Source organism: Maylandia zebra, linkage group LG2 (assembly GCF_041146795.1).
Source record: "Maylandia zebra isolate NMK-2024a linkage group LG2, Mzebra_GT3a, whole genome shotgun sequence".
Lineage (NCBI taxonomy): Eukaryota > Metazoa > Chordata > Actinopteri > Cichliformes > Cichlidae > Maylandia > Maylandia zebra.
In genome coordinates, this window is record NC_135168.1 from 34,241,043 (window position 1) to 34,259,263 (window position 18,221).

General features: G+C 38.3%; 1 protein-coding gene across 3 annotated transcripts in view; it reads right to left on the minus strand.

The window, feature by feature from the left end:
- gria1a (glutamate receptor, ionotropic, AMPA 1a) overlaps nt 1–4,868 on the minus strand; it is an 89,034-nt gene extending 84,166 nt beyond the window's left edge. For all 3 annotated transcript variants that reach the window (XM_014412132.3, XM_004541131.4, XM_004541132.3), the window contains exons 1-2: nt 4,301–4,868; nt 4,013–4,147 (exon numbers count right to left, since the gene is read on the minus strand). In XM_014412132.3, the coding sequence (XP_014267618.1) occupies nt 4,013–4,147; nt 4,301–4,388 (223 nt within the window). In that variant the 5' untranslated portion in view covers nt 4,389–4,868. The remainder of the gene's footprint in view (nt 1–4,012; nt 4,148–4,300) is intronic.
- Nucleotides 4,869–18,221: the final 13,353 nt, after the last annotated feature.

Below are 18,221 nucleotides of genomic sequence, written 5' to 3' on the forward strand. Positions count from 1 at the left end.
TCTTCCCATAACTCATATCCTCACTGATACTGTCTATGTGATACTATGTGATTTACAAGCAGCACACGACCAGTCCCCCCCCCCCCCCCCCCTCTCTCTCAACCACCACCACCACCCCAAACCCACACCCCCATCTACGCTCTATTGATCAGCTAGGCAGGCTACCACAGAGCGCTCACTTCATTGATCATTGCCGCCTCACACTCACACTCTCTTTAGGTTTTTAACTGACCCTCAGAGAGCTGGGGAAAATACTGCTATCTACATCACACTGTCAACGCATATCGTGTTTTCCATGAACACTAATTAGTCCTAAAGAAAGGTTTATTGTCAAGATGGCTGAACGTGACACAAAATCAAATGTAAGTTAGGTGCTGCTGAAGCAAAACATATATTATTGGAAATTCCACAGTCTAGCTTTGCTGCTAAGTGCAATGTTTTTAATTCATTTATTTTTTATTTGATTTTTTGCCCTCTTTTTTCTTTTTACATTTTTAACCAAAAATAGCCAAAGATTAGTTGTAAGTCTTACCGCACATCAAAGTGAGAAACAGAGCATACAGGCGGGAGCCTGCAGAGACTTTGACATGAAGCTAGTGAATCAGAGACATCTGCATTATAAACCAGTAGCAGATTATGGTAATGTGATATCTAACTGTTGGGTGACTAACATTCTCTATCTATGCTGAGCATCCCTGGCAGCTATTTTAAACGATGCAAACGTATACAAGGAAACAGTCCAGCAAGCACTTTTACTGGAAATGTGAAAACACAGCAGTAAAAAGGCAATATTGCTAATTCTGTTACTTTTTGACTCGCTTTTGCCTGTCAACGTAAGATGGAAGAGGAGAGAAATGCAAATTAGCCTCACATTATGCAGACAGTGATGCCATCGTTATTATTACTACCCCGATGACTCCACATGCAGGAAATAAAATGAACCACTTTGCCCATAACATTCAGTGTTTTATGGCTTTCTTTATCTCTTCTCATTTTCTCTGTCACCTTTGCCCTACTTCCAGCCACCCGCCCCTATTCCTTTGCTCTTTAGGCAGGTGCCAGCGAGTGTGAGTGTGAGTGTGTGTGTGTGTGTGTGTGTGTGTGTGTGTGTTGTGTGTGTGTGTGTGTGTGTGTGTGTGTGTGTGTGTGTGTGTGTGTGCGTGTGTGTGCGTGTGTGTGTGTGTGAGTGAGAGAGAGAGAGCATGTGTTTGTGGATGCTGTGTAGACTTGCTTCTGGAGGAAGTGGCTGGTCATAAGAGCCAGCTGATGAGCATCACCCTCATCCGGAGCTCCATTCATCCCCGTGCACAAGGGCCCATTCACCCTTCTGCTTTTCACACTCACGGACCCCAAGAGCCCCGGGCACATTCCCACAGTCGCACGCTTACAGAGGTGAACTGTCAGTCACCCGAGACATCCTAAATAGAAAGGGCACCCAGATGTAGATTCACGCAAACAAAATTCCTCCACGTTACCACACAAAATGGAAATCCAGGAATAGGCTGCGTTTCTCATCTGACTCATTATAAACAAGCCCCGGAGCCTTTCCTTTTTCTTCTCAAACATGTCTCTATAGCCTTCACATCCAAACACTTTTGAGAGCAAGTGACACACAGCAGGAAGAGGTGTCATTTTCATTTTTGTCATCTCCTTCCACTGCAAATCTTTCTGACACGCTTGTACCGTAGCCCATCATCATACCCATGGACTGCAATGATGTGCATGACATGGGAGGTGGGAGGGGGGTCAAATTTAAACATCAAAGACAGGACAGGATGGGTAGATAGAAAAGAAAAGGAAAGTCTGTTTGCATCATCTGCAGCTAAAAGAGAATAGATCTAATCAACCTCTGGGAAAAGTTGGATAATAGCAATGACCCTTGACTGAATTATTAGCACCAAATTACCAAAAACGTTAAGCTCTGGGTATGTGTGTTGCTTGGTAGGATGTCTGTGGATATCTAAGATATATATATTTTTAAGAAAATATGTACAATCAAATGGTTTCTGGAAGCAATTCTGGCAAAAATAGTCAAAAAAAAAGACTGAGAAAATCTAAGAAAAAAGGCAGGCGAGAGCCATCTGAGTTGTTCTTTGTGCTGATGTCTCGCCACTGGCTGCACGCGGTGACAAAGACGTTAATGCACCACACCACCACCACCACCAGCAGCAGCCTCCCTACTGCGATAGGATCCATGTTTGATCCACTGGAGAAATCTGCAAACATTCAACAGCAGCCTGCCTCCTATATTTTACATCACGCTCCCTTCTGAGCAGAGGACAGTCTCTTTAATGAGGGCATCTTGGGTGTGTTTACATTTCATTACACAGCGCTCCCTGGCTCTGTGGCCTAAATGGCTGAAGGGTGGGGGAAGTTCAGGGGGATGATGGTTGAAATATCTGCTGTGGACTTTGCAGGTTTTGCAGTATTTCCCACAAGACACGCTGCAGATGGATGTCTCTGTATAGGTTGTGATTCATAAAGCGTGTGGTCTTGAGAACAAGTCACAGCATGAAGCTTAATGATATATTTTGTTAGACTCTGACAGATGAGGGTAAATGTCCTTTCAGTGGTTGTGTTCAGCTTTCAGCAGCAGCCAGCACCTGATGTCTATAAATCTACATGAGTGCCGCTGCAAGTAATGCTTTATTTCCAATCCAATTTTAAGCTCATAACCGAATCTCATAAGAACGACTACAACCACATTACATTAAAACTCTGAGTCAGAATACCATTACACTTGCATTTCGTGTCTTTATAAATCAACATTAATTTCTCTTCACTTATATCATTGCTGCATACATTCCAGCAGGGAAGTCATAAAGACCGGTTTTTGAATCGCGGGGAGGGTTCAGAGTGAAAAAGCAACGACTCAAAGTGGGAGTAGGAGTAAATGTCTGTGGATGAAGCAGTATCACACACCTGCCAGACAGACAGACAGGGTTGTCAAAGGGTATCTCCTGGAAGTGTGCGACTTCACTACAGAGAGTGCGAGTGAGCCACGGGCAAATTCAGAGGAGTCGAGGATGAAATGAGAAAAACACAGCTGAAGAGCCTCAAGGGTGACAAAATCATGTCAGAATACAAAGGAAGGATGAGAGCAGGGCTAACAAAGATGAAACAATTTAGACTGACATTTCTTTTGCACAGCTCAGACACGGAGCAATTGTTGGTGCTGGCATAATGACACACATTATCACCAACAGGAGAATAGCATTCACACTGCTCTGACTATTGGGTTTCACCAGCAGGACTTTTAAACTTGCTTGATGACCATAAATCCTGCATCCCATTGTCAGAGAATCTGGCACAGTTTCTCACTTGAGTTAGCCGAGGATACGTCTGCCTGTTCCAGATCCATATTAATACAAAGAAGGAGGAGGGTGAAGTCCCAAAAGTTAAAACGTTTATTTTGTGTGCTGGTGTTTGTGAAGCTTTCAGGGTGGGAGGGTTTAATAGTCTGTGTTCTGCCAGGAAAAGATAATCGGATTGTGATCCGTGGCTAATTAGAAATGCATTTGGAGTATTTTTTTTTTTACCCTCCTCATTGTTTGGAGAGCCATGATCTGCGCTGACTCCTTGTTTTCTTTATAAAAGAAGCATAAGGCGCTCTGGGATCATTGGCAGCCGTTTTAAAAATCATATACGAGGAGCCATAAAAACAAAAAACCTGTTGTTACATGACTGAAGGAAAGCTGTCGCTGTCGCATAGGTTGCTTTCGAATCCCCGCGGCTTCCCCAGAGCGCAAACCACGCTGCAATCATGTAGAGGAAACAAGTCCTTTGCGGTCCCACGCAACAGTTAATAAGATAACCTACGAACACACGCTTTGCAGTAGGCCTGTATTAAAAGCAATTACAGCCTACACAGGCTTTTTTCCTCCTTCTTCTCTTCTCTTACAAATGGAGTTGCAAGCGCTCTTTACAAAGTCAATAAACGGATTTAAAGATTTAGGTTCAATAGGTGGACTACATGGACTAGTATGTAATCAGTTTCCACTGAGATACTTACAGGCATATGTCATGGAGAAGCTGTTCCCCATCATGACCATATCCACCTGCGGCACCAGTTTGGGGATGTCCTGGTGGTGAGAGAGGGCGAACCGAAAAACCTCATATTCGTGGGATCCGCTTGGGAACAATCCTCCTGTTGAGAAGCAAAGAATGAGGAGTTAATGTAGTACACAGTGGACACGAAAAGGAAAAAAAATTAAAAAAGAGACACCGACTTAAGTTGAATCAGAGGTTGATGTTTTTTTCTCTCAGACAAAAGGTGACGATGTGTGTGCGCCATTCTCACCTATATTGATGTTACTTGGAAAACTTGAGCTTGAACCCAAGCACATCCCCAGTAAACTGGTGTAGAGGATGGTGAAGCTTCGCTGCATATTTCCTTTTGCATTGGCGAAGGGAAAAAGAGCCGAAATCCAAGCATAGGTTTTGTCCGTGTGTGAAGTTAAATCCCCCCGCTTCTCCTCCACTCCTATTGCCTCCCCTTAGAGCAGCATTTGCACCGACATCGATTCAACAGCGAGACAATTATCGCAATGGCGAGAGGAGGCACCTTTCTCTCTCTTCTTTTCCCTCTCACTGCTGATGCTCTCTTGTCCTTGGTTGCTGCTGTATGAGACGGAGAATGACTTCAGCATTAGCCGCACTGCAAAAAATAAACCCGTTTTGGAAAAAAAAACAACAACCTAAAAAACTGTTGAACCTAAAGACAATTTTAATTGCCTTTTACCCTAAACAAGGATTTCCCCCCTCCACGATATAGCGAGATAAGATATAGCGAGATAACTTCAGTTATTTGATATATAGAGCAAATTTTGGCTTTTCAAAGAAATATTTCGAGAGCAAGTGTCACTGCAACAAGTCTGGGCAGCGCGCAATAGTAAAGGAAATGACACAAGGACAGAAGCGAGCATTACTTAAAAAAGGCTGCTTTGGACAGGAAACAAGTAGCAATGTGTCACTCGATAGGAGGATGTTACAGCTGGAAAAGAAAATGGAAATTTTCACACTCATTATTTGACTAATGACCTGCGGGTAAATATTTTTTGCAGTGTGCGCCTTTGGAGCGCACACACAGGTCCCCCAAGACACGCACGGGGTTTAGACATTCGTTCGTTTCGTTGTGGAGCAAATATATCAACACTGACAAGACAGTGTTTTTGTAATGTCACTTTTATTTTGTAATAATTTTTGTGCCTGTAGATTTACATTAAAAAGTAAATGTATAACCCATATAACATCTAAAAACAAGCGTATTTCAAAGATTTAAGAAATGAAGTTTAAATTGGGTGAATGCGAATAAGAATTAAGTTTATTTGATATCTGTCTGCTTTTTAAAGAATACAGTCTAACAAGGAAAGGAAGCCCAAAATGACATGACTGGTTATTCCTTAAGTCCCTAAATTTAAAAGATATTTCAGCATGTAACATCGTAAAACAGTGTTAAGTCCTTGCACTGATCAAGCTCATGTGGCATGGTAAAGAAGTCCTGCTGCTAATGAACACTTTGGTGAGGCTGTTTTCTCATCTTCTTCGCCATATAATAACTCTATAAGATACTCTGTAAATGATATTCCGTAAAACCACAAAGGACATTTTCAGCATTGTTTGCACTTCATTTTATTTTGACAGCCTTACTTTGTTAAAGAAGTCGTGTTAAATCACTTCATGCCTGCTCTACAGTATGTACAGTTATGAATACAAGATGACACTGTATTAGTGTATAATATGTGTTTTGATGGGGTACTAAGACAATGCAGCTAACAAGTGTTTTTTCAGCTGGAGCAATGTTGTCTGTAGGCTATAGTTAGAATTACAGAAGCATATTACAGTCTCTGACGTTTGCTGTCATTGATTACCATGTTACTGTAAACCATTATAATAAAACGCTGACATTTGGAGGAGGAACAATTAGAGGTTTGAAAGTGAGGTGAGTCAACTTTGCTTGGTTGGTAATTTAGGATTAATTAACTTTTCACATATACAATACACACTCTTTTTTTTTAGCATCACTTACTTCCCTATCCAGGACCATACAATAGACAATGACATCTCGCAAAAGAACCAGCTGAGAGATAAGTGAATCATTAGGTAACCTAATGGTTAGTTCATTATTATCCATAAATTATTCATACTGCAACTTTCTTTGTGAGTCATTCCTAGTTAAGGTGATCCAAACACAGAGCAGCACAAAGCAGTAATTACACATTCATTATTGATTATTTCAACATTAGTTCTTTTTTGTGTGTTTGTGTGTGTAATAAAACCCAGTTTAGTTCATGTATGAATAGTTAATATTATAATATGTTACATTATATTATAACCAAAATATAATACTTTTAAACAATAAAATCCAAATTCAAACAATATTATGATAAAACGATCAAACATCAAATCTTTTAGCTTAAGATACGCGCATTGCATCACAAGTCACCTGCATCCCAAATGTTAAACAATGAATGCAAACATTTATGGGTAGTACTTTCTATTACAGCCAGGTAATACTGTGATAATAGTGGGGTAATAAGCTGGAGACAAGGGGGGAATGATAATATAATTATATACAAAGTTATATGGCTAGCTATTATTACTTAATTACCAAGATAATGTACAAGTAATCATATTGTGTTAACATTAGTTATAGTTGAGTAATATTACACTAAAAGTCATGTAACTGGGTAAAATCAGACTACAGACTAGGGGTACAAATGTGTAAACAAACATATACCTATGAGGCAAAACAATTAGTAACAGCAGAGTAATATTTTGCTAACAATGTGATGACCTGCTAGATGGTATTAGAATTTTTATACACTGACTGGCTGATGTTTTAGTATATTAGGATATTATTACTGTATTGCAATGTTAATGTTTTTATGTATATTATGGATATTTTATTGATGATTATCCATTCTCCAGTCTCCAATCTATCTTCTTAACCACTAGATTCTTTGCTAGCTGTCATAGCATAGCTGTCAATGCTTCTCACATTTACGGTATTGCAAATGTTTGTGACAATTATGAAGAATAATTGTCTCACTTTACTTCAGGACATAAAGAACAAAAATAAAAGGTAAAGTATTCCAGAAGAAATGAAGAATTACATATTGGGCACTTTGTATGATACTTTCTTTACTACACGGAGCAAAAAAGTGAAACTAATGTTCAAGTATTCGATAATGAATGAGTAGTTAGTAGGATGTGCTGTTTATTATTAATAACAAATAAATGAGTGTGAAATATTCACTAGTTCACTTACACACACATAGTGCAGGACTTGTACAACAGTGGTTATGACTTTGACCATGCATTGTTAAAGTCAGGTATTGTTTTGTACACACTGAAATATTAACCAACACTGGGAATGTTCTCATGAGATGGATTGTAAATCATATTATGCTGTGATGCCCTGGCAGTAGTTTAGAAAATGAAGTGTTTTTTCTTGGCAAATTATGCAAATTAGGTATCCATTTATCACACTAAGTACAGCAACTTTCTTAAGTTAAACTCAATTTTGCTACTTATTGTTTCCATAACAATAGCAGGCATATCGCTCCCAGAAAATTATATTTAGAAGATTAGAAGCTTGCTTGAATTAGATTTCCAGTGTTTCCATTTGAGGAGAAAATTTTCTATTTAAAAGACTGTGGCTGACTACCTCTGGCTGTGCTTGAAACACTTGAGAAATAGAATTGCAGGAAGTGAAAGGTTATCTAATTTCTGAGTGATAAATTGTATATAGATACAGGCAGAATGGCTGATTTTCCTTGTCTTTGATCAAAATGATAAGGGGTTACCTCAAACATAGATGGTTGTGCAGGCATTCATTCCACTACTTTTTTTTTTTTTTTTTTTTACTCTGGGTATGACCAAGAAGATGCCTGATTTATGCACAATATTCATCTTGCATCACAGTGTTCATGTCAGTGTTTCTGTTCTCTTTGTGTGAATGTGTTTGCCTGCGGTGCCCCGAGTGTGATCAGTGCCAGGCAGTCTTTTTTTAAGTAATACAAAGAGATCTTAAAAAAGCATTATAAGCAATGGCTAAATATTCTATGGTGCTAAGTAGAGGAGTAACTATCGCAGATGGAATCGCTTCTTGTTCGAGGTTAAAAATATTACCATTCGACAGAGTCTGTGTAACAGAAAAAAGGACATACGCTGTCTTTTTTGTTCCTAAGGACGTCTTCACCATAGATCATAATGTGAGCGTCTGTCTGGAGGGTTTTAATCGAAATCTATGTGAAGAGTATAATGGGCCTAATCTGTCAAAATCTGCTGGTTCCACTCCAGTTTGAGTGTGGAGGGAGAGAGAGAAAAAAGGAAAAATTCCCTGCATGTTATTCCTATAATTGAGCTACCACTCTTGTGCTGTTGAGAACTTGTGTGCGTCACACGGCTGCTGGCAAAACTATAAAACGTAATGTTGCAGAAAAGATAAGGGAACAAATATATCAAATGAGCTGAAGAGTAGTTGTTAGCAATCAAAATGCCAACCTCCTGCTTCTCTCCTGGTACCACAGAACCCAATGATAGTGAGGGCAAAAACACCGGTAAGGTATGAGAAAGTAAATGGCCAGACTATTATATTCCTATAATAATTTTATCACTGGCTGTATAAATGCCAGTGTATAAATACCTACTCAACTCAAATCAATATTTGTGTTTTTCTAAGTCTTGTTAAAGTGCTTGAAAAAACTTTCTTTCTATTTTGGGTGACTTTTTTTGGCCAAAGCTTTTTCACATTTTCACGATGATTAAAGTTTTCACCGCTCTCCAAAGGCAGTTCTCATCAGCAGACCCAAGGTAAAGCATTGCATGCTACCTACCTTCAGATTAGTGTTAGCAGTTATTAGCACATTGGTTAGTCTGCTCAGCCTAGATTCCTGAGATCCTCTAACTTTGTTTTTTTTTAAAATATTAAATAAAGAGTAGAACGAAGACATTTAGAGATACTGACTCTGTATTATTGGCATCTCTAACAGCTATCCAAATGAGATTAGATACAATAAATAACTTTAAATGAAATCTCAAAACCTATTATGCTATTATGTGCAAAAATCTTGAGTTACCTCTCATTTCTTTATATTGCATTAGGAAAATGGAGAAATGACTGCAGTGATTTACTAAAATATGCAACCATAAATGGTAATGCAGTACAAAAAGGCAAAAACGGAGTCTTTACAATTCTAACACCACCGTTATTCTTCAACACAGCCTGAACTTTCTAATGCAAGCTTGTCATTTGTTTAAGTAGACTTCCGGAATAGTTCTCCAGGCTTCTTGAAGGTAATTCAAAGCTCTTCTTTGGATGTCGGCTGCCCTTTGCTCTGGATTTTGTCAAGATGATCTCACACTGCTTTAATAATTTTGAGTTCTGGTGATATTATGTTTGAATTTTCTGCACTGGCAGTGTGTTTGGGATCATTGTCATGGTGAAATCAAGAGGTTTCCAGATGATGTTGTGTGATGGATTAATAATAAAGTTCATAAGTTCATCAGTTTTGACAGGATCCACAAGACCACTGGCTGCAATGCAGCAGCTATAGTCACCTCTCTCCTGACATCCTCTCTACACTTTGACAATTTGAAGCAAAAATTTCAAAATTGGACTCATCACTCCATAAGACCTGTTGCAGCTGACTTTCAGTCCAGTTCTTGTGTAATGTGGCATACCTCATCCTTTTCTCCCTGTTTTTCTTCCTTAACAATGGCTTCTTGACAGCCACCCTTCCACTGAGGCCCTCCTTGGCTTCAGGGAGGAGTATGTGGATCACCTTAAGGGCCACATGCATCTCTCAAGTCATATGTCAGGTCTTTGCTGGATTTTTTTTTTTTTCATTTCTTAAGGGCATGACTTTCAGATGCTGTTCATTTGCTGTAGTTAGTTTGTGTGTGTGTTTGTATAAATACTGTTTTATTCCTGTCAAACTCTGTGATCTTCAAAAAAGAATTTGTAGATTCCACTAAAGAAGGAATAAATGATGGATTTTGGCAACAGGCTGCTAGTAACCAAGTGTCTAAAATATCATTTAAAATTACTTCTTTGCTAAGTTGTCTGTTGGGTTAGGTACCAATTTTATGTTTGAATGATTCATAGGTCAGTTCTAAGTGGCTTAAAGAAAGAAAGAAAGAAAGAAAGAAAGAAAGAAAGAAAGAAAGAAAGAAAGAAAGAAAGAAAGAAAGAAAGAAAGAAAGAAAGCAAGCTCTTGGATGCAAAATACAAAGAAAGCCTGGGACGATTGTGCTGCATGGGACTTTGTTGATATCAAACCTATTTATTACTTTATCTTATTATTTATAAACAAATGACATCATCCTCATTTGATTCTTGATTCATGCCCACATTTTTGATGTTTCTTCAATCATTCTTAAGCACTTTGTGTTGCTATTGTTATTTGAACTAAACAAAACTTTTCTTAATCAAAAGAAAAAATATCTAATATATAAAAACAGTTGTGCTGCGTTTCTGTATCACAGCATTTGTCTTGCTGACAAATGATGAGACACGTGGGGTTTTCAGTTTCTTCATTTTTATTGGTCTGTGATGGCATGCCACACATGGTAAGCTCCACACCTCACCACCCGCTGTTCACTTTAGTTTAATTTACAGTCACTACTTTAAAATATTCTACTTATTGTTCAATATTGTTTCTTTATTAAATGTATTCATTTTTCCATCACACCTTCCAATGTTTATATGGCGTGCACACATATTAACCTTGCAAGGTCAAAGTTCTGTTTTATGTTATATTAATACATCTTTCTTTGTTTGAGTTACCTGGGGGTTGGTGTCTCCTCCTGTGTGGCAAAGGGCTGGGAGACCTGAAGTACTACTGACAGCCTAATTGGATTGCACCACATGCTTCATTGCCTGGGGGGTGTTTCATGTTTGTTTAAATGTTTTGTATTAGTTGGTTATATGGCAGCCATCTTGTTTTCCCCCATGTGTGTCATTTCAGCAGGTCAGTTTGTCATATGGTTGTTTGAGGTTCTGTTAATTATTATCTTGAGTTTAGTCTATTGAGTTGACCTCTTTTATTGGTCTGCCTGTTTAAGTTTTGGCTTTGTTAAATATATTTTCATATTTTTGGGTCAATAAAACCCATTTTTTGAATTAAAACCACCTGTGTCCTTTATGCTTTACTGCTTGGTCCCTGACATGGTCTAACAATTAATGTTGAAAAACAGTATTTTTTAAACATTGTGGGATTTTATAAGTAACATAACATATTTTACATTTCCATGAGGCAAAAACTGTAGAATATTTTCTTTTTGTAAATAAACAAAATAAAGATTTAACAGTTAATCCAGTCGTTTGGTCTCATCTGTATGCAAAGACAGGAAGATGAATTTAGGCACATCTAGATTATCATAAGACATTTATGAATCCCACAAGATGTTTCATCCTATTTGCCTTTGAAAACATTAAACAGATCCGTAATAGGCAAACAAATAAAGCGTGTGATTGTTTCCTTTTAAAAAAAATCACAGTAGAACAGAATTCACAAAGTGCTAATGTGAAAATTGTCTCTCCCAATGAATTCTAACAGTTGTGAAACACTGATTGGACCTCACGTCACACGCAGAACACAGTAATGCATTCCAATGGTTTTTGCTTGGCACTTGTTGACTGACAGACACTGTGGAACTACACCAGCCTTGGACGACTGCCTGGCATTAGTACAGAATCAATAGGAAGAAAACTGTCCTGGACTCAATGCATACCTGATTTCTGCTCTGTACTTTAATTGGCATGAGTTATTGACATGTAGCTTAATTACTTGCCCTGGTAATTTATTTACCAGGGATGCCAAAGACGAAGCGTGCCTTTTCTAACAGGAGAAGATTGGTGAAAATGTTCACACTCCATATATTGGGGCACATTTTCTCAGAACTTACACATTTTACCTAAGATCAAGGTTACCTGTCATATTTAAAGACACACCTTTTCATTCATTTTCATGATATTAACGTTTCTAAGATACATTCTCATAACAGCTGACATCATTAAACAGCAATTAAGGAAATAAAATAAAAGCATTAGGTATCACACTGATACCTAATGGTTGCACTAAGACAACATAAACACACAGGAACAAGGTGTATTGTGGTCAGTGAGCTGCACCACGGAGAAAGTAGTGTGCTGCTTTAATACCTTCCCCAGTGCAGTTTTCAGTTACCAAACTATGGAAAGGAACTGCAGATGGCCACGCTTAATACTGGAAACATTCAGCCTCGTATACCCAGAGAGGCTGTTTATGCAAAAAGAACACAGTCAATCAGATAATGCCAATTATCAATCAGGCATACAGTGCAAAGAGAAAAAACATTAAGTGGTGTGGGAAATAAACATGCACTCCTGTTTTGCTGTTTATTGCTATTCAGGTGCTCTCTTGCTCTCTCTCACTAACTTTGTCTCTAGCTCCCTCGCTCTCATATGGTACCTGCATAATTGCCTTTCCCCTCCACTGGCCGCAGGGGAAGTGGAGCTCTCACAACGTTACCGTGGTAATACTGATTGATGGAGTCGATACTTGTGCGGTTCCAGAACATCGAGCATCGCCACACACAGACATGACAAATTTCGAGGAACAAATTATAATAGCCCGCATCATGATTAATCCCCTCTGGGGAAATGGAAATATTGTGAATACCTACGAACTCATAGAGGACATAGAGCTCTACAATAAGACCAGACTCCAGGCGCTTTTGTAACCATTGTCTAGCTGTACAGACGGGAGGAAGGATGACGACGAGGAAATTCATGGTTGGGGCTGCCGAACAATGCTCGAAGGAGTATCAGATGATTAATCAGACAGATTTTAAATTCAGATTTTTTGCATTATGATTAGCTAAGAAATCATTTTCACTCTCTGCGTTCTCTTCTTGATTTACAGGAGCTCAGTGTGAGCTTTGAGGAAAAAGAATAGTTATGGATTGTTATCACGGTCACAGAAGTAATTCAGCATAAAAATGGTGTGTCCATGTTATCTCTACTACATCCATTTACAGCTTGATCACTTACATCACACAACCCAGAAAGTAGATTAAAGAGAGTAATGTGTAGTAAATAAAGAACACTGCAGAATCACCTAAATACAAGTTTGTTTACATGTGAAGAAACTTAAATAAGATATTAAAGCATGACTAATGTTGGATTGTTGCATAAGATGCCAATATCAAGTTATTAATATTATAGGGCAATGGTGGATAACGGGAATTATGGGACTGTCTTGTGGTTTCTGGCAACAGGGTGTTGGAATCACATCAGTTTTGGGTTTTGTGAGTGGTGGCAAAGTTCATGACAATGAGCAACCATCTTGATAACTTCTATGGCTAGTTATTTACCAAGGAGGATTAGCAGAATCTTGAAAGGTTGGTCACTTTGTCTCCGAGTAAGACTTACAAAGAATTGCACGGCATTACTTCTGTTTGTCTGTGAAGGTTCTCAGTCATCCAGGTCTGGACTTTTTTAAGTTGCTCGAAAACGTTTCACCTCTCATCCGAGATGCTTCTTCTGTTTGTTTTTAATGGGTTTTTTTGTACAGCTCATTCAACAGAGTACTGAACAAGAACTGTGCTAACTCAAATTATGAATAAGAAAAACAATAAATAAATACATTCACTTCCCACTCCCAACTAGAGGAGCTTACAGACATGTTTCAAAAGAAGATCAGGACAATATAAAAAAATCAACCGGTATTTACCTGGTTCTAAAATGAGGTAAATTCACACTCACACGTGACACATTAAACAGTGTCATAATTTATTTAACAAAAACGAAACAAAAATGCAGAAGCTGTGTGTGAAAAACTGAGTGCACCCCATGATTCAGTAGCTTATAGAACCAGTTTTAGCAGCAATAAGTTGAACGAATCATTTTCCATATGATTTAATAGTTTTTGTTGCTTGAGTTCATTGATGCTTGTGAGTCTCAATGTCCTGCCACAGTGCTAATGTTTGGACTTGCATTTACGTCAGTTAAAAACCTGCCAAGGACAGAGACAGAGCTTAGAAATGAGTGAGAACCAGAATGTTTTCTCTTAAGATATGATATTTAATATGCAGCAAGTGTGTTGAGTGGCCACTAAAAAGGTTCTCGACAAACTATGTTCTAGAGTTGAAAAACCATCGAAGCCAAAAATCTGTTGTTTTTTTTACAGCTTTCTTCTTTTGCAGAAGAAACTCTATATAAAGAAATATGGATGATGAGTGCTGTGTGTACAAAACAAGGAAATGAAGCGAAATAACAAACACAGATTTTTTCATTAATTTAACTGGAGACCCAACAGATTTTGGATTTTAAATTTTAAACCCTGACACATCGGCCGGTATCTTTTTTTCTTTTAGACATTTGATGCATAAACAGATTTTTAAAATATCTATTATTAGTTATTTATGAGTACTTGATGAGATCAAATGACAATACATTTTAAATAGTAATTTATTTTACTTAACAAGTTGTGGATTACTGGTTTATGCTATGCCTGTATCAGCTGACTGTGTGTTGCCAACACAACAGAGTGCTGTCTGGTAGACAAACTAAATAACACTGACACTCATAACATGGTTAATGGGTGTTTCTCCTGTCATTCTAAATGCAGATATCAATATATCAGCAAACAGCTAATATTGGCTAATATATCTGCCCTGCTGGTATATCAGTCGCACTAGTCTAAACCAGCTATTTATCATTCCTCATGAGGCGTACATTAACCTCACTGCCAAAACACATACTTTATATTCCACATGACTGTATATGTTTCCTGGTTCAGTTGTTGACTGGCTTTTTGTTTGGAGACACAGAACAACAGCTCTATGTTTGATTCCATGATTCCCTCTTATAATGTCTCCAGTTGGGATTAAGCCTGAGTAGATTTGGCACAATATCAAGAACATGAATGTCGGGTTTACACATTGTATGTGCAGTATGTTGTCAGTATGTTATACTGACAAGAAAGAAAGACGGCTCATTTAATCTCCAAACATGTATATCACAAACTAGTTAGGAACTTTACACAAAGACACTGCTTAACTGCACACTACCTGAAGAAACTAATACCTTTTACTCCACCATCTGCTGGTACACTAATTAGTAAAAAAATCAATAAACAGAGCTGTTTACTGCACATTATTTTAATGACGGCAGATATGTTTCAGGTGAATGTCTACGAACAGCAGTAAATTTGTACAGCGCAAATGGATATGTTACGTAACTACCTCACTACCTAATAATTTAGAATATCAAGGCTGCTGTCTCTGTGTGAATATTCTGCCTTTGCTAATAAGCATTTAGGATCCATCAAAACAAATTAATGTTCTGAGCAGCTACCAGGGTCAGCTCAAATGAGATTGGACACACTCAAAGGCACAGTTAAAGAAGAATGAATGCTTAACGGGCCTTGAGTCAATCTTAAGCTTAGTAGCTTGTGTTTCATAGTGAACTCCTTTAATAGGATAGCCATTTCAGGCTAAAATGAGTGCATGTGTTAATTTTAGTGGTCACTTAGCCGGTGGGAGAATACAGTCTTGAAAATGTTAAATTATTTTTTTTGACAGTTGACCGTTATTATTACATGCTGCCGAATCAGTGGTCTGAATGTTAAGTAGTTGCATTCACCAAGGCCCTCAAAAATCTTTAAAAAATGGGAAGAATTTGAATGCAGTTAAATTAATTTTCTAATCATGAAATCCCCTTGAAACCTTTGAGGTTCATTTGAATAAGCACTCTGCTCCCTTCTTTCTCTCTGTCTCATACGCACATGGATACAGACACGAAGTTTAATATCATGACTCACGTGTTTCAGTATACATTGCAGGCAACAGAGATGGCATCGCCTTCCTGTGAAAGTAATCATGCATTGCATATTTGTCCAGGGAAATCAGTGCCAGTCTAATCAGTGTGAACATTTGTTAGTGTGTGTAGGTTAGTAACGTAACCTTTAATGGTACCTCTGCATAAGTTGCTGCGAGATGTTAAATCAGCAGCTCTAATGATCTCCAAGGCAACCTGATGCAGTCTGACTGACATTATTATCGCAGAGGAAACTGGAAAGAGGAGCAAAGGTGGAAAGGGCAGATCTGATGTTGTGGATGAGACTAAAGGAGATTTAACACAGTAAATAAAACTGAAGAACTAAAGGAATTTCATGAAGTCTGAACTCTGGCGCATACCTTTAGCACTCCTATTCTCAGCTGAAAACTTTATGAAGCAACATTCTCCACAACCTGACTCTTAGTGAAATCACATGGAAAAAGAAATCACATTTGCTTGTTGCCTGTTAAACACTGAAACCACTCTCTGGCAGTGCGCATCGCTCTGCTTTGATCACATTGCAGAACTGTTGACAGCAATAGTCAAAGAGCATTTGCTCCCAGGTGTCCTGCAGCTTGGATGCAGAGTTATGATTCAGTAGTGAGCCCGATAGATAGCCGCCTGGTGTTGGGCAGCGCGAGACGTGGAAATCAGAGAAGTGTGAGTAATACAGGTGAATGTGCCCACAGTTACTGGGTCAGCAAACCAGGTCACACACATTGACGCACCTAGTGCATTTACAAATACAAGTGGACTGGGATGTCCTCTTTCTTGTGACTCCCACAGCTAAGAATAACCTGTACTGTAGCTCACTGATCATTTCCTTTATTATAAACTCAGGCAAGCTATTTGTCGTCCCTTTCAAAGATTAAACGTTAGATTGAAAGATCTGGGTAAAACAGCGTTAATAATGAAGGTTGTAGGTACGCTTAGCGAGTATATTTACCTTTTCTTGACCTTCCCCAGCCAGTCATGGCGAACAACTGCCTTTCTCTGAGCCTGGTTCTGCTGGAGGATTCTTCCTGTTAAAAATGAGTTTTTCCTTTCCACTGTTGCCAATTGCTTGCTCACACAATATTCAACTTCATCTTTGAGATCACAAGACATTGCTCCTCTAAGCTAATCTGCATTTAATTTGGGTGTATGAGATATGTAGAGTGTGCTTGATGTGACTATGGATGCTCTACATAGTTAAACACATCATGATTAACTATGTAGGGTCTTAGTCTTTGCATAAATATTACAGATATGCAATATGGTCCGTTTTCTGTGAAGGTCATGCTATAAGGTAACATAACAAATTTTTAACATGGTGTAATGCAGTTACATGGTGTAAATGCTTATATTCCACAACAGAATGAAAAATGCTTTCTTTTTTAAATATTCTACTGTAAATTAAAAGTTTCCAAAACTGATTAATGTCTTGCAAACAAAAAAACAAAATAAACACTGCAACATGACTTTTTGAGTGCCAACTAAGGTGACAGCACTGGATATGATGTAAACATAGTATAAAATATAGCAATTATAATAATTTAGAGTATTTGTTGACTATAAGGCTGAAAAAAAGAAGCTTTTAGGAGCCATGTTCAAATCTTTATTTTCCAATTGTCATATTTTAATTAAAACTAACACCATCGCAACAAACACTGTGACCAACGGTACACAGCTGGCATAGTATCGGGCATCCCCCAGGCCAAGGGTGAATGCACAACAAGAAGGGTGTCACTGTAAGACAGCATGTGAGCTTAGCCCACGAGCACGGCACAAATTACAAAGCTTTACAGTGATTATTATAGAGCATATTTCCTGATGTCACACAGTAAACTATGAGTAACATAAAAACTCTGCTTACTGTCCAGCCTATGTGTGTGCCTAACTATTTTCACCTGTTCTTGACCATGCTTCCATTGTTAATTCACACTGTTTCCACTTGTGTCTTTTCAGTTCACCTTTCTTGCTTGCATCATGCTTCCAGTGTTCTCAGTTTGCTTAGATCTGTTCCTATATTTTTGTTCTATCATTTGGATATCGTGCAACCTGCCTCCTGTGTCCTGCGTTAAGCTGTTGAAACATAACATTCATTTCAAATCATGAATATATTTTCCACATAAAAATTCTAACTGAAATCTTTTGAATTATTAATGATCATGGGTTTCTTACTAGTTGGTTACTGTAAGTAAATCAAGTCCATGATTATCTGGCTACGCATACAAATGCCATGTTTTTAACTTCAGTCGAAACAATTTTAGCTCCTCAATAAGGTTATGAGTCTAGAATATTGATGTAATGTACTCTGAAATGCTGATGGAGACACGGCTGCAGCAGTCAGACCTGTTTGAAACAAACAAGGACAAAATGAAGCTCAGTCCTCATAAAGTCATGAGAAAAA